Source organism: Lissotriton helveticus, chromosome 1_1 (assembly GCF_964261635.1).
Source record: "Lissotriton helveticus chromosome 1_1, aLisHel1.1, whole genome shotgun sequence".
In the NCBI taxonomy this organism is placed as follows: Eukaryota; Metazoa; Chordata; class Amphibia; order Caudata; family Salamandridae; genus Lissotriton; species Lissotriton helveticus.
The window spans coordinates 1,656,594,514-1,656,620,447 of NC_136057.1; the positions used below are offsets into that span (position 1 = coordinate 1,656,594,514).

General features: G+C 49.1%; 1 protein-coding gene across 1 annotated transcript in view; it reads left to right on the forward strand.

Annotated features, from left to right (window-relative positions):
- Positions 1-25,934, forward strand: part of SLC4A8 (solute carrier family 4 member 8) — a 755,839-nt gene that overhangs the window by 388,738 nt on the left and 341,167 nt on the right. The window contains exons 3-5 of the mRNA XM_078688864.1: positions 12,556-12,693; positions 13,961-14,096; positions 15,596-15,756. Coding sequence (XP_078544990.1) covers positions 12,556-12,693; positions 13,961-14,096; positions 15,596-15,756 — 435 coding nt within the window. The remainder of the gene's footprint in view (positions 1-12,555; positions 12,694-13,960; positions 14,097-15,595; positions 15,757-25,934) is intronic.

A 25,934-nucleotide genomic window follows, 5' to 3' on the forward strand; every position in this document is an offset into this window, starting at 1 on the left:
TATAAAAGTTCATGTTCTATGTTCTGGTATTTAGCCAGTATCTGTATTGCTATACTGTCTCTTCCAGTCTCTAACCTACAGCTACAATAAGCAGTTGTTTTATTTCCAAGAGTCTTGTTCATTTTCCATAAAATTCCACTGCAAAAAAGTTCTTTGTCGAGTGTGAACATTAATGTCTCAGTAGACCATTTTCTATATTGTGGAAATCATTCTCTCTTCAGTATTAGCCGCAGACGTTAGGCCCTCTTATGTTATTCTCAAATTGCAATTATTTTTCTTGACATTTAGAATGGTTTTTATTATGCAAAATGTAATACGTATTTGCATTTTATTGTGCTGTAAATTTATAACCCTCTGAAATAAAGCAGATCCATAGGTTAATAATGAGTTTAAACTGTCTGCTCTTTCTCTACTTCATGGTCATTTTGGACTATGATCATCAGAAGAAATCATGAAATGTTTGAGTTGTTGATTTGTTATTGGTGCATCAACTTTATACTGGACGTTAGATGAATAAGGAATGATTGTGTGTGAACAAGGACTGTGTCTTCATTGAGAAGGAAACTTCAAAGATCTCGGTAGCTTGTAATACAATACAATAGTGTTAAAAAGAAGGTTGTTTATTGAATAGCTCAAAAATTGTGGATTCTTCCCAGGGTTGGGCAGCACAGCCCACCGGGGAGGTGGGTGTGTGTGTGGCAGACTGCGCGGGCTGCTTTTAAAAAAAAAAGTACCTTGTCGCCGCTGGGTCCCGCGTCTTCTCTCCTGCTGCCTGTGTCCGACTCCAGATTCGAACAGGAAGCAGGTAGCCAGCCTTACACCCGTTAGCCAATCATAATGCCCCAATGGAGCATTGTGATTGGTCTGAGCGCTGTGACACGGCGCTCAGCCAGGGGCTGTAGGGGTGGGCATTTCCTCCATGCAGATTGTAATGCAGCCTTCATGGAGAACAGGGGAGTGTGCATGGCTGTTTTGGGCGGCCCAAGAGGGCCAACCAACCTGTCATTGCGCACAGGAGTGTTCTACCACTCCTCCCCTGCAGCTCCGCCCTGCCCCTCACGCACTGCCGCAGCTGGAGGAAAAAATGAAATGATAATACCATTCCGTTATTATCATTTAATTTCACCACCCCGTCTTGCCTTGACTGAAAATCACCCTTCTGACTCACAGGACAGTGGGGCATCACTTCGGCAATGGCAGCTGAAACTGCTTTTAAGGAGGAATCCCGCGGGTGGTCTACAAATACCGACACTGAATTTGGCTAGTTAGATGAAATGGCTGGAGAATCCGATCCGCAGCGGAGATTATAGATTGCTGTTGCGGCCTTCCGCACGTGATTATTCAAGAGAAATGAAACGTCAGAAATGTGCAACGTTCTCCCAGAAATTGCATGCATTATTCGTGATATAAATGACGCTCTTTGTGTGGGCTGTTTTGTGTGTGAGGTTTCATATATGTGTTTTTTCTGCATTGCAATCTGTACTTATATGTTTTTCTTATGACTTGTTTTGTTATATCAGTTATTGTAAATCGCAATTACATGTCAACCTTTCTGCTTTGTTACAATTTGTAAATCGCACCTACAAATAAAAACAGATTTAAACAAAAAAATGACTAGTTTTGTTATTTTCCGTCGAAAATAAAATGATTTCTCATCTTTTAAGCTGTAGTTTTCTTCTTTCTAATGATGTATTTAATACTCGTATTATCTAGAACTTTGGGTGCTGCTTGTGTAGAGTTTACAGATTCAGCTTCTTGATGTTTGTTACTGAAGCAGTCACAGGAGTGGGGGTGTGGGAGGCGCGCAGGTTGGGAAGTCGCACAGGCCAAATGGAGGTTTAATTCAAAACAAATGTTAAATAAAAATTGTTAACTTACCTTCAACGGCCTGGTCCTTTGCCGTGTCTGCTCCTCTCCTAGAAGCAGGAAGCCTCCCTCCCCTAAGCCAATCACAACGCTGCAATGGCTGCGTTGTAATTGGTCGGGACGCTAACCAGCCAGGCGTCTATGAGGAGGCCATTTTCTCCATGTAGGCTGTATGCAGCTCACATGGAGAAAAGGAAGAGTGCGCATTACTGTTTAGTCGGCCCGAAAGGGCCAAACAGGCAGTGCCCTCAACAGAGGCCAAGCCACTCCTCCCCTGCCTTAGAGCAGGACCGCCCACCAGCCTACCCCCAACTAAACACTTCTGCTTTCTTGCAGTGCGAGAAGCAGAAACATAAAATTATATTTATAATACCATTTTAGGTTTCTGCTTCTCGCACTGCGAGAAAGCAGTGGGGCAGCGCTCCTCTGCCCACATGGAGGAGCTGCCCCTGAACTGAAATAATGCTGTTCACGTCCCTCTCATCAAACAATCTTTACCGTTTGCAGACACATAAATGTCAGCCTTTGGAGGTATTTGCATCCTAGTATGTGTTGAAAAAACTTGCACCTGCCTATCCACCTAACTAGGAGGCCAGGACCTCAGACTGCATATTGGCTGTCTATGTTTAGACATTGAAATTACTTTCATTGAGAATTGAGCACAAAGCCGTACCCTGGCCTCGTCCACTTCTACATTTCTGCTTTGTAATGAAAGGGATTGGCCAAGCTGCTGCTATTTTTACACAAATAAATGTAACAGTCTGGGGCAGTGATTCTCTGTGCCCTTGTTGGACCACTCGTTAGCTGCAAAGAATCAGAGCCAGAGCCAAAGATGTTACATTACTGCAGAGCTCAAATGGAGGAGAGGTTGTGGCCTTACGGCCAGAGCTGTTGACTTTGGAGCTAGGGAACCAGGTTCGAGCCTAGGCGTCGGCTCAGCTTCCTGTGATTCTGGGCAAATCACTTAGGGGCCCAATGTAGGTAGGCAAATACCGGTCGGAAACGGCCGAAAATACCGATTTTCGGCCGTTTCCGACCGGTATGTGGATATTGAGATATAGGGGCATCTAAAATTACAGAATCGGTAATTTTACCGATTCTGTCATTTTACCGATTCGGTAAAATACCGAATTGGTAAAATTACCGAATCTGTAATTTCAGATGTAGGTAGCACTGTTTTCAGTGCTACAAGGGTTTAAGAATTCTTCATTTACCACCAACTAGTAGCTGGTGGTAAATTAAGAAAACCATTTAAAAAGCTTTTTTTTTGCTTTTTAAACAGTGCCATGTTGCAGACATACATGCCCTAAGGGCATGTATGTCAGCAACATGTGCACCCATGCACAATTGAGGGGTGCAACAGGGTGTCAAAGTGACACCCTGCCACCCTTCAATGTTTCCCCCAATTACCGAATCGGTATTTACCGATTCGGTAATTGACATTGATTCCTATGGGCCGATTCATTAATTACCGAATCATAGGGGCGTGGCCAAGCAGCATGGCCGACAGGACGTGAGCTCCACCAGCTCCGTCCCGAAGACCTGCCAAATCCTGTAGTTAACTCCTGCCCGGGTTGTCACGCTGTCTGAAAAGCGTGTCGGTAATCACTCTGACCGGATTGGGACCCCTGAGCCACAGGAGCGGTCCTGAATCCCCCCGTGAACAGAGGCTAAGACATTACCGGAGGTGGCGGCGGCGTGCTGAATCACGCGACACTGTGGTCTGGGCCTATGCTGCGCGGCCGGGCTGCGGACGAGTCGCCTGAGACTGCCTTGCGGCGAACTGCTGGCTGGGCGGGTCCTTGGTAGACCCCGGCGCTCTCTCCGCGCCTGTCGGTGACAGATTACGGGAGCGGGAAACGGCGAGCTGGAGACCCTGGTGATCGGGGTGATGGTGGTGACGAGAAGGAGGCGCCGTCCATTTTGAGCTGCGCTCCTGCGCCGGAGCTCCGACCCAGGCGCTGCTACTGCCGGAGATTGACTGAATGGTCTTCTGGGAGCCTGCTAGCAACGGCGGAGGGCGTGAGTACGGTTGCCCTGACCCCTATTCGTGGCACTCAGTTGATGCGGGGTTCCTGGGGTCCCGAGCGGTCGGCCTGGTCTGGTTCCTTCGCTGTGCCCGCAGGAGCTGCGCACTTGCTTCCCCCCCCCCCCCGGACTGCAGAATACAGTACATTTATGCATTTATTCACCTGGTTACCCTCGGGGGACGCGGAGAGCAGTGCCCCAGGAGCTGCTATTGTAACTGCGCCCCTCCCCCCACTCGCCCGCCATTTTGACTGCTTTGATCGGGCAGCTTCACAGTGGGGCTGTGGAGGCGTGTAGCGGAGCGCACTTCTGTCACCGCTTAACCTGCGGCTGTGTGCCCCTCCGGGGGGGGGGGGGGCGATCTTCGGGGCCTGAAGACTGCCCTGCTGCTGTCTGGAGGTGGAGGGAGACATGGAGTAAGGGGATGGTCGTACCCCCAATCCCGCTTGTCTTGATCCTTGTTGCCTCGGAGGGGGCCCAGACGCTGACACCCGCTGCGCTCCCGGCACTGGGGGGTGACGAGTGCACACTGCCTTCATTATGCCCTGATTGCTGGATCGGCTAGCCTGACTCGGACACTGCCTGAGGTGCGTTGCCAGTGACCCCGGGTGTGACCTCGTTGTACCTACTGTCCCTAGTCCAGGCCTGATCGAGGAGTTTCTCCCTGACCGGTGGGGCCGAGGGTGAACACTTTGGAACGCGCTGGATTGACGCCGCGCCAGTTGATATGGCGGCTCGTAAAGGTGGATCCTCGAAGTCCTCCCAACCTAACACCATCGTGCAGTATACTACCCCACGCCTGCAATCGCAGAGGATCACACGGCAAACGGAGCCTGACGACGGGAGCGACAGTCCGGCGGAACCGTCTAGAGCTGAAATCCTCAGGGCTATCCAGGGATCTCACTCTGCCCTGGAGCGACAGATAGAGACGGTTTCTGTAGATGTTAACCTTTTACGGACAGACCTCCGCAAGGTGGCAGATAAGGTTTCGGGCGCAGAGGGCAATATCACTCAACTGCAGGGAGAGGTTGCATCTTTGCAGAAATCACTCGCCCAACTTACCTCTACTACCCGCGCATTGGAGAGACGTGCAGAGGACGCGGAAGGGAGGGCACGTCGGAGCAACATAAGGGTCCTGGGAGTGCCGGAACGACTGGAGGCGGGGAACCCTGAGCGCTTTCTAGAAACTTGGATCCGCACGCATCTGTGCCCGACCGGTTTGTCCAGTGTATTCATAGTGGAACGGGCGCATAGAGCCCTTGTGCCCCCTCCGCGCCCGGGTGAGGCTCCTAGAGCCCTCATCGCAAAGATTCTGAACTACAAGGACTGGGACTGTATCCTTAGAGCTGCAAGAGAGACGGAGTCCCTCATGATTGAGAATAGTCGCGTGTCAATCTACCCTGACTATACCCAACTAGTGCAGGAACAAAGGAAATCCTACTTGGGAGTTAAACAAAAACTCCGAGAAATGAAGCTCCAGTATATGCTTTTATATCCTGCCAAACTCAAGGTACTTTCCCAGGGCCGTGCACACTTCTTTGAGACGCCAGCGGAGGTATGGGAGTGGCTTGAGATCAGGGGAGATGACCTGCCCCCGGGTGAGCGAGGTGGCTCGCGTGAAACTTGGGGCACCAGACCACAGAAGAGATGCCGAGGTAGAAGAAGACGCCATTCTGGGTCCCGTGGATCTCCTGAGACTCGACCTACGGTGGGGGCGGATGGAGCTATTCGTATGGAAAACTCACCGATGAGAGCGAGTTCGAGTTCAGCCGGGGCTCCGGCTCCTGGTGAGATTTTGGTACCGGACACTTTGCAGGGAACGCCGCTGGCTACAGACTCTACAGCCCCGGTGGTCCCGGAGACGGCCCTCCCTGATACCAGGTTGGAATGACTATTTAGTTTGACTTGAATGTGCCTCTCTCTAAAGATGTCCTCCGATGGAGTGCCCATACACTGACATTTTGGTGGACTACCACACCCCCTCCTTGTCGCTGGGGCTTATTAGATAATGGACCATGCCGGAGGACTGGCGCCCTTATGGCCTGGGGTGGGGGGGGAGTGGCTGGGGCCAACTATTGTTTTGAGTAACATCATGTCCACACTGTTGACAGAGGTGGGGAGACATGCCTGGGTATTGTCTTAGGATCGTTAGGTCTTTTGGGGAGTTGGGAGGGTGGGGGGGGGGTGGGGTTGAATAGTTGTGTGTGAGTGTGTCTTGAGGGTGTGATATGGGGTGGCTGTGCACGTCCTGGCACTGGCGGGGGAAGGGCGGGGTGGCGTGTTTGGTTGTTGCTATCCTATTGCTCGTGGGTGGGGGCGGGGAGAGTGATCTCGCAAAAGTTCCGTGTTTTGGGGTTTCTGGGGGGTGGGGCGGGGTTCATGAAAACAGTTGTATTGGCATCAGGTACGTATTGATTCCGGTTTGTGGGTGGCTCACTATTAGGGCTCCACCTCCAGATTTATATGCAGTGGGGGCCGAGTGGGGACGGTTCATGTTGCACTTACAACGGATGGGCGTATTCATTGGTCATGGGTTTCAAATTTTTAACGTGGAATGTGCGTGGCTTGGGTACTTGCACCAAGAGACACAGAGTCATCACCTTCCTTAAACGTCATGGGATCTCGATTGCTTGTCTACAAGAGACCCATTTAGACGACGATGGCGCGCAGCGGCTCTCCAGGAAATGGAGGGGCCAGATCTTCCACTCCTCCTTCTCCACATACGCTAGGGGGGTCCTCATTTGGGTGGCCCCGGGGATTCCTTGTGCTGTACAATATATTGACGCGGATGTGGAAGGCAGGTACCTATTAGTGAGGCTTAGATTGGACGACAGGGAACTCATGATCCTTAACACTTATGCCCCGAACACTGATGACCCGGCCTTCTTCTCTCAGATTCAGGATCTTGTGGCCCCGAGTCTGGACGCACCCCTCCTCTAGTTTGGGGATTTCAACTGCATATTGCAACATGAGTTGGACCGTCATCCACCCAGATCGGGCACTGAGCCCCGTATGACGGCGCGTTTGCGGGAAGTGATGCACAATCTTGGGGCAATAGACGTGTGGCGTGCTTGCCACCCCGATCAGAGGCTCTACACGTGCTACACTCCGACACACGGTACACATAGTAGACTAGACCGAGTTCTAGCGGCTAACCTCACTTCCTCTCTTACCTTGACGGTTACTCATCAGGCCCGATACCTGTCGGACCATGCCCCAGTGACATGTGTGGCGCAGTGGCCTGATCACGCTGCACCTCCGCGCACATGGAGACTGCCTACTGACCTGCTTCAGGATCAGGTGGCCAGAGAACATGTGGCGGCGTCACTGTCGACCTATTTAGAGCTCAACTGGGGGGGAGATGAGCTACCCTACTCCACTAAGTGGGAAGCATTAAAGGCGGTGGTGCGTGGCGCGTGTATGGGCCTCACGTACGGGTCAGGAAACAATTATTGTCTGAATTGCGGGATGCGGAAGTTGCGCTTCAGCGCGCCCAATCTCGGTCCGATCCAGACGCATCAGACGCATTAGCGCAACAGGTAGAGAAAGATGTCTTGGTGTCGATACATGACATACTCACCCGGCTGGACAAGTTCACGCTGGGCCAGTACAGACAACGTCTCCATCGCGAAGGGGATAAATCTGGCCGCTTATTGGCCTGGATACTTCGCCGTGAGTTCGCACCTCCAAGGATAGTGGCCCTACGGAACCCCAGTGGAATTATGGTCCACTCTGAGTCGGATGTCCTCGAGGTTCTTCGGGGCCATCTGCAGACTGTATATGAGGCTGACCCGTTGATCTCGGAAGATACCTATCGTTCGTACCTTGAGGGCCTACACCTCCAAACTCTGCCGGAGGCTGCAGTAAAGGAACTTGATACAAAGCTGACACTGGGTGAGATTAATGCGGCGATGGCTGCCATCCCTCGTGCTAAAACCCCTGGTGGGGATGGATATCCGGCTGAGTTCTATCATTCCTTTGGTCATGTCTTGGCCCCCCTCCTCTTGCAGGTCTACAATGAGGCTTTGCACACTGGCACCCTCCCACCCACCATGAACCAGGGCGAGGTATGCATGATATTGAAACCAGGCGGTGACAGTACTGATCCCGCGGCTTATCGACCTATCACGTTGCTTAATACGGATGCAAAAATCCTTACCAAATTATTGGCCACTCGCCTTGCCCCACTCATGACTCGGCTGGTCCACCCCGACCAGTGCGGATTTATCCCGGGTCGTAACACAGCGATGAATTTGCGCCGCCTGAATCACGTACTGCATGAGGTGCGGGGACGGGAGGGTCCACACGTATTGGTATCAGTTGATTTGGCTAAAGCCTTTGATACAGTGCACTGGGGATATCTAATGCGGGTGCTTCAGAAAATGGGGTTCGGGCCTGGGTTTCGAGATTGGATCCGGGTGCTCTATGGGGCGCCCCGAGCCAGGGTGCGCCTGGGATCGGCCCGCTCGGACGAGTGGTCATTGGAGAGAGGCACCCGGCAGGGCTGCCCTCTCTCCCCTCTCCTCTTTGCCCTTGCAATTGAGCCCCTTGCCGTTTCTGCCCGCATTGAACTGCAGTCCTGGGGGATAGTGGTGGGTGACACTACCAATGTAGTCTCCCTCTACGCAGATGATGCGCTTTTCTATCTGACCTCCCCCGTTGAGGCCCTCCCCGCCTTGTTGCGGCTCCTGGACAGATTTGGTGCAGCCTCCGGGTTGCGTATCAATCTTAACAAAGATTTTCCCACTGACGACCGCCGTCCCGGACACGGATCTTCACCATTTGGGCCTCCACTGCGAGTGCGTAGCATTCCGGTATTTGGGCATTCAGGTGGCCACGTCTGAAGAGACTCTGCTGGCTCACAATATCGACAGAATACTCACAGCCCTCCGCAAATCTGTCACCTTTTGGAACACACTTCCTCTCTCTCTCTCATGGGGCGATTGGCAATTGCCAAAATGGTGATGCTCCCTAGAGTGCTATATGTTTTACAGAACACCCTATGTCCGTTGGCTCCCCGAGTGTTCCGCACGCTGAATTCGCTCCTCACCTCCCTGCTTTGGGCGGGTGGGTGCAGCAGAGTCGCTTTACGCACAGTTGTGAGATGCTGGGATGAAGGCGGCCTTGAGGCCCCGAGGTTTGACCTGTATTATTATGCGGCACAACTTCTCCCGGCCGCCAGGTGGTTCGCCGAGGATGGGAATTGGGAACTGGCACTACTGGCTGGTTTGGCAAATGATAAGGCCCTGCAGGAGGCCTTGATGCAAGGTCGCGGCGCCGACAGCGCTCTACCATACGTGGTGCGACACACTGCCGGCATTTGGCAGAGGTTTGTCGAGAAAGTGCTACGGCGTGCACCGTTTCATAGAGAGCTCCCAATTTGGATCTTGGCCCCGATACTCCGGCTAGAGGAAAATATGTCCTTTCGAGAGTGGCGCTCTGGCGGTTGCGAGACTCTTGCGGACCTCTATCCGAACGACTCCTTCGTGTCGTTTGAATGTGCCATGGAGTCCTTTGAGCTCGGCGAGGGGCAATTCCTCCATTACGGAAGTCTTCAGGATGTGGCCAGGACAACGTGGCCCCTATTTCCAGAGGCGCCTCTGCTCACCAACACTCTCGACATCATTATATCCTGTTGGAGAGGTAAACGTCTGATCTCCCTTCTCTACTCGGCCATGCGCCGAGACTCGACCTCCCCGATAGCGCCGGCCTGGGCGGCTTGGGAAGCGGATCTAGGGGTAGTACTGGAACCTGCCCAGCGGAAACGGATCGGGCTATTGACACATAGGGTCTCCTGCAATGCATGTTTTAAACTCATACACTTCAACTTTGTCCATCGCACTTATATGACACCTGTTTCCCTCCATCGCATATCGGCAGATAGACGTCACAACTGCCCTAGGTGTGGGATACAGAAGGCGGGTTTCCTGCACTTGGCGTGGGAATGCCCTCTTGTGCGGTAATTTTGGCGAAAGGTGGTGGTGTACGTTGCTCGTGCCACACAACTTAGGCTTCCTTTAGACCCACTCCACTGTCTGCTAGCGCTGGTGCCCAAGCCCAAGAAAAAGAAGCTATCTTATAAATTCCTGCAACTCTTACTAGTTCTGGCACGGAGGCGAGTGGCTATCACTTGGATGGGTCAAAGGGCGCCTGAAATTTCCTCTTGGTTGGGGGATGCAAGGGAATGGGCCTTAGCGGAGGAGACGCACATGCACCGCACTCGCAAAGATGGTAAGCTCCAGGATGATTTGCTAGCCTGGAGGACACTGTATATGGCAGGGCTGATTCGGATGCCACCAGCGCTGACTTGTTTTCTTCGGCTGCCTCGGAGTCTGACTGTGGTGGGGAGGGGGCTGGTGTGGGGTGTCTAGGGACGGTGTAGCAACCCCTCATAGCCACGCCAATATTCCTTGATATGTATGCCTGTATTCAGCTGTGATTCCCATAGGTCCATACAACATTATAATAACTGTGCTATAGCTGGCCCTCACACACCTGTCCTAATTTGTTCGGATCTGTACTAGCGATGCCATTCATGGGGTAATTAGTTACTGTTAACCTGTAACGTAATATAATAGTGTAAACTAAGAAAACTGGCGAAGACACTGATAAGTTATGCATCCTTGAAGCACAAGTGCAATTTTCCCGTTTACTATACATGCTTTACTCTTACGCCGCCCAGCCTCCGGGATGTGGGCCGTATATGGCTGTGTATTGACCTTACGACGGCATGTTCTTACCAGTTACATATCAGCGGTGTTGCTGACTGTATGATTTGTGCATTTCTTTGTCTCTTCGCGACAATAAAAATGTTTTTAAAAAAAAAATTAATTCAGTAAATGTACCTACATCCCGATTGCCAGTTCTTAAATACCGAATCGGTATGATTCGGTATTTAAGAATCGGTAATCGGGGATTACCTACATCTGGCCCTTAATCTCCCTGTGCCTACCAAAAAATTAATGTGACCTTGTGTAACGTAACTGATGCTCAGGTAAAGCGCTCGAATACCTTCAAGACGAGTTTGCGCTATATAAATCTGCCCCAAAAAAAAAAAGGAAACGGGTGGCGTTTTTTGGCCCAGCTGGATGAGGAGGAATCTGGTAGTGGCGGGCAGTGACCCTCAACACTGGAGTTGCTTAGAGGGGACTGAGCTACAAACCTGGTGGGGGCCAAAAAGGCAATAAAAAAAGATATGAAAACGCACTAACTTGTGTTTCCTCTCCTCCGTGCATTCTTCTTTCTTCTGCTCGTGGAGCCTCAGACACCCCCCTTCTGCTGACATGCTGGAGATGATCAGCATGGGAGCAGCGCCAGGATTGACTGGAGTGGGCTGCCTCAATATTCCAGCAGGAGCATGGGCCTGTGCCTGATCTCCACCCGGCTGTCTGAGACAGCTAGGTGGAGAGGTTTACACTGCGCAAGTCAGGCTGGCCGTCGCAATACGGTTGGCCAAAGGGACTTGCGCAGTGTAAACTAGTGGTGAGAGAACCACCACTCCCTTGCTGCCAGTCAGCAGTAATGCCCCGCCCCCAAACACTGTTCGGGCTAGGAGCAGTGAAAAATAAAATGGTCATTCTTTTTATTACCGTTTTATTTTTCACTTTTGCGGCGCTGGCAGCAGGAGGGCAACGCTCCTCCGCTCTATTTGGGGGGGGAAGGGGCGCCTCTGGACATGGTCCTTTTAAAGATGGTTTATTGTCTGCTCAAATTACCATGCGTGATTGGTTGACCTCTTCTTTCCTTGCTAATGAGGTGTGTTTGCCCAGCAGTAGACAGTGTCTCTGCCTTTGTGAAGGTGCCTGGCTACTCATGCCGGCAACTTCCATTCTTGACCATTTGGCATCATTTTATTCATTTGACAGCATTTCTGCCATGTGCATGTTGCCATATGTATTGGCGGGCCTTTTAATTGCCCCTTTTTCGTGTACAACCACTGAGGACTCCACTGCCAATTAGCTTGGTTGGTGTTGTGAGGGTGCCTATGTTTTTTTAGCCTCCTGTCTCCTGAACTAGACTACCGGTAACACAGACTATCCAGGTAAATCCCAGCCTGTAGCAGTATAGAAACCATGCAATACAATACACACCTGTGGCGTAAATTATAGCTGCCGGCTAATTCCAGTTATATTTCGCGTGTCCCTTTGTCATGATCTTCCTGCGTCACACGGCTAGCTGTACTATCATAACACATGATAAGAGCACCTCTCAGGCCACTCTTTTCTCCAAAATGCTGCCACTGCCAGCCACTCACTCCCCCATGATGTAGCCTGGTACTCTCTTGAAGAAGTGCATTTAAGAACTCTGCAATGGTTTATGAAGCACATTTGAATGTTATAATACACTACAGTGCAATATTAGGTAGAAGGTGAGGACAGCCAGGAGAGGAGGGTGCTCTGAGCTTTGTTTTCAACATGAAATGTATTTAGGTCACAAATTGCGCCACAAATATAGTGAAGGGGTTCTTTGATTGTAAACTGTTTCTAATCCATCAGAAATGGATGGAAACACCACAATATAATTGTTTAAAATACATAATGAAACCACTATCTTTGCATTTTAGTTGTAAGCTTGATTTAAGCATTTTCTGAACCTTCTCTTACAATAAGAACGTGTTCCTCCCTGCAAAGGATCTCAAGCGAAGTTTTTCCTATTTTTCAGGCCACAGGACCCTCTATGTCGGCGTGCGCATGCCCTCGGGAAGGCAGAGTCATCGGCACCACCGTCCCCATGGCCAAAAACACAGAAAAAGGGATAAGTTGAAAGGCGTGATCCAAGAGGAGGACCAGGAGTCTCACGGTGAGAATATTCCACTCATCTCATCTGACTCCACTAGGGCCTGGTTTGAGAAAATTACATTTCACTTCACTGTCTTGCTACAAAAAGTTAACCTTTCTTAATATCTGCAGCAAGGAAGCGCAGAAAGCATTGTCATATTGGTTGTGGCACACTGAATGTTAGAGTTTTCATATATTTTTAAACAACAGGAGGTTGTATTTAAAGACGCTTCTTATGTGGAGGAAGTATCCATGGGTAAAGTATGTTCCGTTCAATGCTACTTAGGGTGTGAAAAAGATGCCTCTTGTGCTTATCTGTGCTTCACTTGGCAGTTCTGCTCAGGTGAAATCACTGGTTTCTTCAACTGACATCTGTAAGGATGCACCATGTGTACATCTGTACCAAAATCGAAGGTGTTTTAAAGTAATTTGAACAGTGCCATGAGACATGACCATCATCATAAACATGGAGCTATTTTTTAATAGCCTACTTTATCAACTTTTCCCACTGTAGTAAAATAGCTAAATTGCAGATGATGGAACCATATTCTGAGTGTTCTACTGTCTTCATGCATAACCACATTGTCAGATCATGGGGAAATTACTTTACATACAAAAACCTGGGAGTTTTCAGAGCCGAATCAGTGTACGGTGTGGGCTGTACAATGTACACCATAAGAAATTAACAAATTCAGTTATTTTAGAAGGGGGGTTGTCACAGAAAATGTGAGGATGTTTAAATCTTTAACGACCACCATAAATGTAGGGTAATTGTATCCTAGCTTCCACTACTACACAATGCCTGTCCTCCAGGCGGCGCTAGGAGGAAAGGGGCTGTTTAAGACAGCTTCTTTGGTTGCAGGTCAGTTGGGTCACTGCCTTCAAGTGGATTTGGATGTTACAGGAGGGAACAATCTCTGTGGAGCATTGTAGCAAACTAAAGTCGGTCTTGAATGCATTATGGAATAACTTTGGTAATCTGTTCAGCCAAAGTAATGGAAGTGGGCAGGAACCACCACATCATCAAGTCGCCTGACACCCAGCCAATAGAGTGAGGGAAGGACCTTGGTGGATGGAATGGTCAATATTCGCTCTTTTCTTTCATTGACTCTTCAAATGGGCTGTCATTGTCTTCCCAATAGTTGGGAGCCAACCACTCTTCCTGCAGTGGGTTCTTGTTCAATAATTGTTCCTTTTGTTTGAGTTAATTCTGTTTTTTGATTCCACAATTTTACATATAACGTTTTAGTAGCTAGCATCTCTTGCCAACTCCTTTGCTTCTGTACTAGATACCCCATCCCAACGCGTGCAGTTCATTCTGGGCACAGAGGATGATGAGGAACATGTCCCCCACGAACTGTTCACAGAGCTGGACGAGATCTGCGTAAAAGAAGGAGAAGCCGCAGAGTGGAAAGAAACGGCAAGGTGAGCCGGGCCTTGATTTAAAAAACAGAACACAAAAAGACTACGTGAGTCCTTTAGGTTGCTCCTTTTCAAAGCAATTGATGTTGATAATTACTCCCTGTGAGGGATGTGCCATCAGGATGCACTTCTGATGATGTCAGTAACCGGTCCAGATGTTGTAGTGAAGATAAGGTGAGTGGAAAGTCTTTGAATAATGACAACTGGCTACGCTTGGACTCCATGAAAAAAATCTGATTTGCCTGCCCAGCCAACTAGTCATCCATCAATTTCAGTACCTTACAATAACTAACTAAATAAATGAAAAATCCTTAATGATTCAATTGAGCTAGAACTCTCTTTATTCTTGGTCTAATTGTCCCTTAGTTCAATGGTAACCGGATTCAGACCCGCTGTTCCTCTGGATCTGTTTCAGTGGAATGGACCTCCCTCCAGCAGAACAGCACTTACTCCTTTCACTTCTATTATCTGGAAACAATATGCTGTGGATTGTTTCTGAGAAGACGATGCTCTTTTTCTTATCCCTGTACCTACTTTAAAATCAAACAGTTGTTGGTTGCAAATAATTGTGATTTTATGTATGACAGTCTTAACACTTTAGTGCTGATTCACGAAGGTCCTCAAATCTAGGCAAACCCTGACATTTTGTGTAGGTTTTCACTTTTATGTCTGATTCACAAACTGTAAATTTCACCAGGAGTGTATTTGCAGTTATGATCCCAAACATGGTCCACAGAGGCTTCAGGTGTACTCCAGGCACAGTTCTACCTTTCATACATTTCTTAGTGAATGCCGCCTGCATTACTAACACTGTGACTGCAGATTGTCTGCAAACCTAATTTGTAGGGTTAAAAGTTATATAACATCAGAAATATATATTTTTTAAAATAAAGTCGTCCCTTTCCCCATGCTTGCCTAATATGTGGGGGGGTGTTGTGTTCTTCACCAGCATCCCTGAACCTTCTGATTTCACACATGTAAATCCTGTTGCGAATACGGTGAAAGTGCACCATATTTTCCACTTTCACCAGGGTAATGTGGGGGGGGGGGGGGGTGAAATACTTCATGGGAAATAGTTTTATCCTAAATGCCAAAAGGAATACAAAGGATTTTTTTAATTGCTTTACATTTTTAACCTTAATGCAGACAATAAAAATACCAGTCATTCTCAGATATGAAGAATTTTGGCATCTAGGTCTTGAACTGGTGTTAAACCTGAGATATTCCTTTTTTAAATGTTTGCCTTTGATTATAGTTAATAATAGCAGTAATGCCTACAGTTTCATGCTTTTCTGGTGTGTAATAGCATCCATGGTCACATCATTCCATTGGAACATTATATTCTTAGAGCACTGCTCCTCATTGTTTTTATTGCTGAAATAATACATACTCTATTTTTATATGGAACTGCACTTTCCCTATAGGGTTGTCTCTGATATACTTATCATGTGTTTTGTATGATAAAGGCATGCATTCTACTTATGTGTTTTCTCTACTGCTAGGTGGTTAAAGTTTGAGGAGGACGTCGAAGATGGAGGAGAACGCTGGAGTAAACCGTATGTGGCAACACTCTCCCTGCACAGCCTCTTTGAGTTGAGAAGCTGTATCATCAATGGAACGGTCCTTCTTGACATGCATGCTAACACCATTGAGGAGATAGCAGGTACATCGCAAGGGGCGAGGGACTCTAGTTCACAGACTGTATATTCTGACATGGATATAAGCAGGCGTTTTCAGAAAAGTGTGTAGTTGGCATACAAAGTGCACTTCACCTTCCCATTCCCAGTTCCCCAACTCCCAGTGAAACACCTGAGCCGGTAGTTGGTCTTCGCAGCGTAGTCTTTATTAGGTTTAGATACTGCCAATTTCAGCATTGGCCTAACTACTGTTAATCTCTTGACCAACTTTTATTATTGCTTTATTTAATACACCACAACACGCAAATAGGATATCAGGGTTATACATTTCCATTGTATTTACAATTGTCTCTCCACAGGTCCTTTTGCTTTGCCTTCGGTTTGAGCCAGCAGGCCACAACCAAGATACCCTGCTATCTTTGTGCTGACCGCCCCCCGGCCAACAGAGCCGCAGGTAGATAATTCGCCACTGCTTGTGACAAGCGCCGGCTTCCTGGGTAGGGCCATTGAGTCCAGGGCCACCAGCAGGTCAGCCCCCTCTCCCACCAGCCCGGAGCCCCCAATAGACTGCACGCCCTGTTCTGGGTCCAATCAGCCACCGCCAAACGGAGTCCCTGTAATTTCTCTTGCCCAGGACCCCGCCACAGGGCGAGGTGCTCACTGACGGACTCAACCTCCCCCCCCTGCGCATTCTAGCTCCACATCAAGGTCTCCTAAAATGGTCTGTATAGACAACTCCAATCCTGCGTTGGACAGGTGTACCCCATCCGACTCATACATCTCTGCCCTCGACACCTGTATTAACTTGTGCCTAATGGTATGGATGCGAGACTTCTTTAAAATTTCTGCCACTGACTGGTTCAATCTCCTTACTGATTTGTTAACTGCCTTCGCCGGCGCTCCGTTCGCCCATACTTGACGTTGTATCACCTCTGACCATAGTATTTGTGTGGTAGGCAACATGTTCCTCACCACTGATAGATCAGAAAACAGCGCTTCCTTTATGCCCCCCCTTCCCGCTGGGATCATATCATTGCCACCTGAATGAATCACCAGTATTTCGAGAACAGGCATGCCCTTGGCCAGGGTGCACCGCAGATCAGTTAGTACCTCCGCTAAACGCTGTCTGCCTACCCCTGCCCAATGGTGGTTGATTCCCTTCGCACTCTGTATTCTGTCCTCTTGTGAATTATTGAAGAAGTGCCCTGCTCTGCGAATTAATGAATGGCCACACCAGCATATCTGCGTTCTCTGGCATGGGACACCTAGATCAAATTTAGAAATGGATACAATCAGCGGGTGTGACGGGGAAAGGGGAGTAGAAACTGACTGCCGAATCATGCTAATTGGGGGCGTACGTATCACTTAAAACATATTGACTTCCATCGCCCCACTCTCTTAATGGTGTCCGCGGGAAGGCCCAAGGCTGCGGCCGTCCTGGCTGCGCCGATGCGGAATGTATGGTATGTAAAATGTGCCGTTTCCACCCCCAAAATTACATATCCTGGTGAACTGAAACTGGTGAGAGGGATGCCATCGGCATGCAATAATACTTTGCTGTCCCCTCCACCCGGATTAATCTGGAAAAAACTCTTGGCCAAGTTTACCGGCAACATGTGGCTCCTGCAACTGAACCTAACTGGACCCATGTCCCCTTACCCAACGGGTCTGTCTTAGACCTTCGCACTCTGACCTGCAGGGATTCCCTAGTCAGACTTACATCTTCCAAGCGTAATCCCCCCTCCTGTCTGACTTTGACGCTGGTAGCAGCTCCGAAATCCTAAAGGCCCCAAAGAACGCTAATGAGTATGCCAATCTGAGCAGCTGCGTCTCGTAAGGTGAGAAGCAGATTTGGGGCAGTACTTCCAAGATTTTTGCAATTCTGCTAGCATCTATAGGCCTCCTATTGCCTTTCACCCCTGGTGCTAAGCGCTCCCATCCCCTCATCGCTCTTTTAACTCTTGGGTCTTTTGTGGGGTCCACAACCCCCCAAGCCAGCATAAAATGCTATTGCTGAAAGTTTTCTCCTCACCATAGGCAGCGATTTGTGGAAAAAACCTCTGTATAGCCTCTGCCCCCCTATGATAGTCGGGTATGATTGCCACGACCTCTCATACATACTCTTGGTCTTGGGGGCCAATGACGCAATTATCAACTCGGGGGCCGTGGTGCACCAAGCTTCCATAGTGCCCCCGGGAACTTCGTCATCTGTTTGTCCGCTTGCGGCCATCGGGCGCGAAACTCCGTCAACTTAAAACGGGACAGGGCGTCAGCAACTGTATTGTCCACCCCATGCATATGTTTGGCAGTAAAGTATACATTACGCTGCAAGCATCCCAACACTAGTTCTTTCAATAAGCGCAGAACCCAGGTGCATTTTGCCCTCTGATTGTTAATTGCCATCACTACTGACATGCTATCCGACCAAAATACAATATGCCTGTTCTTCAGAATGTCACCCCACAAATGCAGTGCCAAAATAATTGGGAACAGCTCTAGTTAGGTAATATTGGGGGTGAGTCCTGACACCACCCACTCTTCCGGCCAATGTTGCATGCACCACCTGGTGCCCAACACTGCCCCGAAGCCCACACTGCCTGCTGCATCTGTGTACAGCTCCAACTCCACATTGGGTTGACTAGGTTGTTGCCATATTACTGCTCCATTGAACTCCCTCCGAAATTCTTTCCAATGGCTAAGTCATTCCTGACTTCCGCATAGAGCCTGGTGTGATGATGTTTGGCCCGCAAGCCAGACATTGCCCTTGCGATACTTCTAGAGAAGGCCCTGCCCATAGGTATCACCCTTAGCGCAAAATTCAGCTGCCCCACCAGGACTTGTAATTGGTGAAGCGTCACCTTGCGTGCTGACAAACAGGCCTCTATGGCAGCCCCAAAGGCAGCTACTTTCTCTTGGGGAAGTCTGCACACCCCCTCTCTGGTGTCAATTTCGATGCCTAGGAAAGTTAACTGTGTCGTTGGCCCCTCCTTCTTCTCTGCAACTAAAGGTAGGCCCAGTGCTTTTGTCAGATGTTGGAAGCCCAGCAGGGCCTTCCTGCATGCCGGGGATCCCTGTGGTCCCAGAAAAAGAAAGTCGTCTAAATGGTGCACCACCTCAGCTGATGTTAGGAATTGCTGCACTACCCACTCCAGAAACCTGCTGAACGTTTCAAACACCGCACAAGCTATAGAGCACCCCATTGGCATGCAAAGGTCAATGAAGAACTCTCCTTCAAAGGAGAAACCTAGAAGCCTAGTGTCGTCAGGGTGGACTGGCAGGAGACGGAAAGCCGCTTCGATGTCTGATTTTGCCATTAACGCTCCCTCTCCTAGTCTTTGCAGCTTCTGTATTGCCATGTCAAAAGTGGTGTAACGCACCGTGCACAGCTCTGGGTCAAGTTTGTCATTGACTGACAACCCTGGTGGGCTCGACAGGTTGTGGATCAGACGGAATTTCCCCTTCTCTTTCTTTGGTACTAACCCCAATGGTGAGCATGCTAGGTCGTGCCTTGGCAACTGTTGGAAGGGGCCCAACACCCTCCCCAACGATACTTCTTTCGTGATTTTTTGTCTAGTCACCTCTGGATTTTGGAGGACTGAGCGTTGTTTGCGCATTGGAGTCGTGTACGGGGTAGCAAAGGATGGGATGCGAAAGCCAAAACTAAAGCCACGCTGTAAAAACTGAGCTCTTGTATCTTGTCAGATTTACTAAGGAGATGTGTCAGGACATGAAGCTGGATGGGAGTGGGTAAGCCCCTTGGGTGCTTGAGCGTTGCGCCCCTTGGCCTGGGGTTGGGTGTGTGCAGGCTGCTCTTTTGGTCTCCCCAACTTTTTGTAGCATCTACTCTCTGGGTGTCCTTGGATGCCACAGAAGGAACATAAATGTTTAAACTTGCATGCTGCGCCCCGATTGCACTCGTCCTTATTGAAGTGCCAGCAAGCCTGTTTTTATCCCCTTACCCTCTGTCCCCCGAAAGGGCTGACTCGTCTTATTCACTGGCACTGTAGAGTAAAACACTGCATGCCATATGTTTATCTCTCGCTGATCCCACTCTACCTCGGGATGATCTGCTTTCATTTGCTGGAATTTGTTGTCATACTGGAGCCACAATGTCCCTGCAAATTCAGATGCTGCCCCATGCATCATAGACATGTAACTGATTAATTGGGCTGCCACTGTGGGGTACCTTTCTACCATGATTGCCACACAGATAGCGAACCCTGTGACCCAATTCTTAATGGACCAATCCACCCATACTCTTTTTTTGCTTCAGCTCACCCTCCTTCCCCTTCCTGCTTTTACCCGGGACCACTCCGGCGTTTGAGGTCGAAGACATCCACAAACTCTCCTCTGAATATTTTTTCCTTGGTCTCCACTGGTACATGCCACGTGATCCCCGCCGATGGGGCTACCGCCATTGATGCCGACCCATAAATCAGTGGGCTATGTGCGAGTAATGGCTGCTCTGAGAATACTGACCCTAAGGCCAAGGGAGGTGCTGCTAAGGGGACCACCGACCCTACTGTCCCATTACTATTTGACGGCCCCTACGACGTTGCAGCCACTACAACTGGCGATTGAGCCACACCACCTGACTGAACCAGCACTTGTGCTATCCCACTGCCCTGGTGTGCTACCACCGGTGAAGCGGCTTGCGCGGTGATTGGCGTTGGAGGCCCTACACCCGTTGTGACAGGTAGTCCCAAGGTCTGTGATACATTGGTTAGCGTTGAGGTGCCTGCCGGTGTAATGGGCCCACCTGACTGCCCGGGGCGGGCGAGTTTGTAGGTTTTGCATGGTCCGCCACCAAGGCCGTTTTGTCTAGCATCCCTGCCTCACCTTAGGTAGTGGCCTGAGAGTCCCGGGATTTGTTGCGCTTGTCTGGTTGTGCGTCTTTGAACCTCTCCAGCGTCCGCCGTACGCGCTTTGCCCGCGTTGTGTCTTGTTGTGCTCTCGTCTCGGCCCCTTGCGACAACGTCCGTAGCGCCCAATCGATGCCCCTTTTCTTAGCAACCTCTAATAGTTCTGCCAGCGAGCAGAAGTTCTCTTTTGTGACCGTGACGTCCTTGCCCTTTTGAGCCCGTTTAGGAGCCATTCTGAACTAAAGGAAACAAATAAGCATTAGACATTGTTCTCTTTCCCTCCTGCCTCCTTTTGCCCCGGGTCCTGAGGATCCTCACTGCCACTTAAGCCCCCCAGTAAAATGCCATGCCTCCAAAACATGCCATTGTCTTGCCCCATGCATTTGACCGAGGCGCTGACCATACTTACTGCGCCAGCGTACCCATGTTTGACACAAGTGTGCGAACCCCACCTTAAAAGAGAAACGCAACCGCATGCCTTAGTTTTGCATGTGCATTGATCGGTGCACTGACCATACTTACTCCTCCATCCTACCCCTACTAATCAAACCCACCGACTGTAACTCGGTATCACCCCGCATGCAGGCGTGCAGTTACCCCAGCAAAACCCATCCTGCTCCAATCATGGCGCTGGTAAAACTCACCATTACTCCAAGAGCACTGCCTACCCCCCATCTAATTTCATTGTGAATGCGCCAGCTGTACAAGAGCCCCTGGTCGCTCACAACCACCCGCCGGGCCTTCTATCATGGCGCATTGACCCGACATCAGCGCCGACCTTTGAACTCTGCGCGCCTCTAGCCGCCCGCCGATCGTTTTTTAACCACCCGACAAGCATAGGCTGCCGTGTGCTTTCCCACGGTGCGCGCTGTGATTAAATGAGGAAATAGAAATGTGTGCGCTTCTTTGACGGCCTCATGCCCTTTACTTTAAAAGAGTGAGGAATCGCTAGCACGGCTAGTCAGCACACTGTCCCTGAGGCGCGACAGCGCAGGAGAACTGAAATTGGGCAACCTCGTTCTTCTGTTTACTTTCTTGCCGCTACAATGCTATAAATTGCATCCCCGCGCCTTGTAGCCGGTCGCTGATCGTAGCGAAGCGCTGCCGTGAAAGGAGTCGCTTGAGACCCGATGGGGCATGTTATATTATTATTTAATGACCCACATCTGGACGCGCTTCTATCCCCGACCGAGGCTCGAACCCTGGACCCTCAATTCACACTTGAGCAGAACCAGGCCTGATATCAGGTATCACACCATAATTAACCAGGAAGGGAGGGGACAGGGTTTCTCCGGGCGGCCCTCACCGCTATTGCCACCCTGCTGCATTTACGCATTGTAGCCCCGCGCATTTACGCATTGTACCTCCCCCAAGCGACGGCTGCCGTGTGCTGCACAGGTTTCCCTTCAGCTGCAATTAAAGTAAGGAGGAGGGCAGAGGGCTTACGGTCTCAGCCTCCCCCTCGTTATACACCTTATTCTCTAACGCTAACACGACCTATAAACTTATATAAACGCAAACTTTATAAAACATTTTCTATTGTACCCTACGCTACTGTAAGGCCCTCTCACCTGCTGAAAGCTCGCACAACCGTCGATGCTCAATGCGACTACCCCACGTGTAACTTTTCTGCGATGCTCCGATCTCTCCACAGGCGAGTGGACAAAGAGGGCGACGGTATTGCCCCTCTGCCTTTTAAACCCCCCGCCAGTTTGCTTCTTCCGGGGACCCTGTTGGACACGATTCCGGTTGCGGGGTTTCCTATGCTTCCGGCACTCATCCTCCTCTTCCGGGTCTCTTGACCCGGAAGGGGTTTCTACCCGTGTTCCCGCCCCTTGATGCCACTAAAGGCACCACGCCCCCTAGGTGGGGTGGTGCCCGTCATTTCCCACACCAATATGTTGAGCATTCATTTTCTGAGCATTTTGAAGCAAGAATTAGAAAAACTAATAGATCTCGCCCTTATAATACAAATGTTATTGGTTTTTCCCATGATCCTTTCTGGTTAATTATTTTAAAAAGTGACAGAAAAAATGTAAATCCTGTTGAAACACAATCAGTCATATTAGGGTGTCTTAAAGCTGAACACTTAATTCAGTATTTTCAATCTTTATAAACTGTTTATTTAGAAAATGTCACTTGAAACTGTGAACCAAAATATAAAAGTCTAGTGTAGTGACCCAGCTTAAAAAGAAATGTAGAGGAATAGTTGCAGGCACTTAAAAGGAAATAACAGCCTGAGGAAGTTTCCGAATTCGAACGGTTATTCTTCCCATTTAATTTCTGCATGACAAAGAACTGGAACAATTGCTCTAGCTATTTGGTGCTAAGAAACAGCCCAGTTAGCAGATTTATTGGCCTCCTGGGAAAGAGATATTTTTCCAGTCACCATTCTGCCTCAAACACAGCCTGGGGGAGTGTAGATACTTGCCCTACCACCTAGCACCATTATTGCTACCTTTATGTAACATGGCTTGGACTTTCATGCAGCACATGGAAGGCAGGAAATAAAAGAAAACCAACATTATAAAGTCTGCTCTTCTGTCAACTGTTGCAAAAATGCACCTGTTGCTGTACTTTTACGGATGAGCAGGGAGCAACTCAAAGAGTGCAGGGTGACAGGGATGCGATGTAGGAAGGCAGCACACAAGAAGAGAACAAGAAAGATGCACTCCAATGGAGGTCTCAAAGATAAAAAGTTGTTATCTGTTGTGAGTGGTGGAAGAATACAAGCTATCCAATCAAAGTATGTTCAAAAAGCTATGCTGCAGGAAAGTCCAAATACAAGAAGACTATGTGAAGCCATTGACTGATAAGAAATCAAAAGAGATTGACAAGAAAGCCAATAAATGATAAGCAGTGGGCTGACCCCAAGTCCACTGTAAGCATTGATATTGAACACAATAAGTGTACAGCAACGGATAGTTAAAATTAGTAGGTAAGGGATGTCCTGTGGCCAATGGTCATCTGACTCACTGCATTGGTTGAATGTCCATTCCCAGGTCTGTCTGGCTCCACGTGCAACTTAGGTTGTTTGATAATTAGAAAAGCTTTAGTGGGCACTATAGATCACCAGTGGAGTAGTGTTTCTTAGCCGTTACACTATTTTACCCATATGGTCCCTAATCACATTAGATGTGCCATTATTACATTGTATCCCCAGGTATCTAAATTTGTCATCCAATGCATTCCCATGTCCCACAGAGATAGCACTTGCATTCCTTTTTTAAAATTTGTTTTTATTGCATTTCTTACATTGATATCTTTATGAACAATACAATCAATCTCTCCATCAGTGTTTGCTTGTACACATCACATATTACGATAAACACCTTAATCTCATCATAGCTGACCACCATAGAAATACATCACTTGACAGTACTCCCTTTATCCTCTCTCCCTCCCTTTGCCGATGTCTTGCACCCACCCCGTTTCGATCACACCCCAGCAGTATTCATGGGCTGGTCTCAAGAGTCGCATCAATCTGTGGAGGTTCGCACACATTTCCCCTAAATTCATTCCACCTTCCCCATATTTTGGACCATTTTTTAGGACATCCTCTATGAATGTATACTGCCCTCTCAGCCACCATCGCGACATCCATATCCCTTTCCCATTGTTGGTGCGTGGGGAGCACTCCAGAACCCCAATTACTGGCTATGTTCTGTTTGGCGATCGTCATCCCCAGCGTGGCCCAGTTCTGTAGTGCCAAGTTCAAATCTGTAGGCTCCCAAGCATTCAGAAGGCATCTTTTGGGATCCAGCGGAATTTCAGCCCCCCCACCTCCGACATCATATTCAGCACCCGTTCCCAGTAGGATTGTATGTGCGGGCATTCCCATATTATATGGTAAAATGTTCCTATGTGACCACAGTTTCTAATGAGTCAGGTGCATGACCAAGTTTCTGTAGTGTAGTGCGTGAGTAATATATCCGGTGAAGCACCTTAAGTTGTATTGGTTTAAGCCTAGATGGGATTGCTGCTTTCCGGGCCGACGCCAACGCGTCTATCTAATCTGAGTCTTCCATGCCCCCAATTTCTGCTTGCCACCGCTCCCTCAGTGTTACCATGGGGTCTAGTTGGTTGTTTACCAATTTACGATATGCCTGGGAAATGGCCTTTCTTTCCATATGTTCCGTGAGTATTCTGTCTTCCAGAGGCGAGGTCTCTGCTAACTGAGTGTCTGGGTGGATAGCACTTTGGAGTGCGTGTCTGATTTGTATATATCGGTAGAGTTCCGTCTCTGCCATCCCGTATTTTCCCCTCAGTTTTGCGAAGGGCAGGACATCCCCTTGTACCCATAGATCTCCTATTTTGGTGATGACAATAAGGTCCCATTGTTTAAAACCCTTAGTATTGGTCAATGTGCCCAAGCGTCGGGTCTCCCAGAGGGGGGTTGGCCTGGGTTAGTACTCCCTCCCATCCCAGTGCCCTTTGTGCTGTATGCCATACTTTAATTGTGTGGGCAGTTGGTCCTGCGAGTGCGTTCCGTCTCTTATTAGTGTAAAGGGCTTTCATCAAACGGTCCGCGGGCAACACACATCTATCTAGTCTGAATGCCGGTTCATCCTGCGGGACATGCAACCACTGGTTTATCACCGCGAGTTGTGATGCCCAATAATACAATTTTACATAAGGCAGTGCAATGCCCCCATCATACCAGCTGCAGACTAGTTTGTGTTGCTCTATGCGTGCCAGTTTTCCATTCCACAACAATGTGGAGATTTCAGCATCATTTGCTTTAAAATAAGAGGGGGGAACTGGAAATGGGGTATTTTGAAGAGAGTGTTAAAAACCGAGGTTGGACCATCATTTTAAAAAGTGCCGCCCTCCCCAACAGCTAGAGCGGAAGGGATCTCCAGTGTTTGACATCAGCTCGGAATTTTGCAAGCGGCCGCATCAGGTTTTCGTCTACAAATAGCGTCTCCTGTGGTGTAGCATATATTCTTAAATATTTAAATCCTCTGTTCGTGATTTGCAGCTCACATCCCCGTGGGAGCTTAGGATCAGGGCCATGCAGCACGTATAGTAACGATTGTGTCCAGTTTATAGTATAGCCGGACATTTTCCCGTATGCAGTACAGATGTCCAGCAAGAATATCAGTGACCTTGCCGGGGACATTAAATATATTAACACATCATCCGCGTAGAGCGAGATTTGATCTTCCCATCCCGCTTCCCACCATATCCCTCTGAGCGACAGATCCTGTCTTATCCATGCTGCGAGTGGTTCCAGTATGAGCGCAAAGAGGAGTGGTGACAGCGGACATCCCTGCCTCGTGCCCCTTCCCAATGCGAACTCCTGTGATATACCGCCATTTGCTACCACTTGCGCTTGGGGT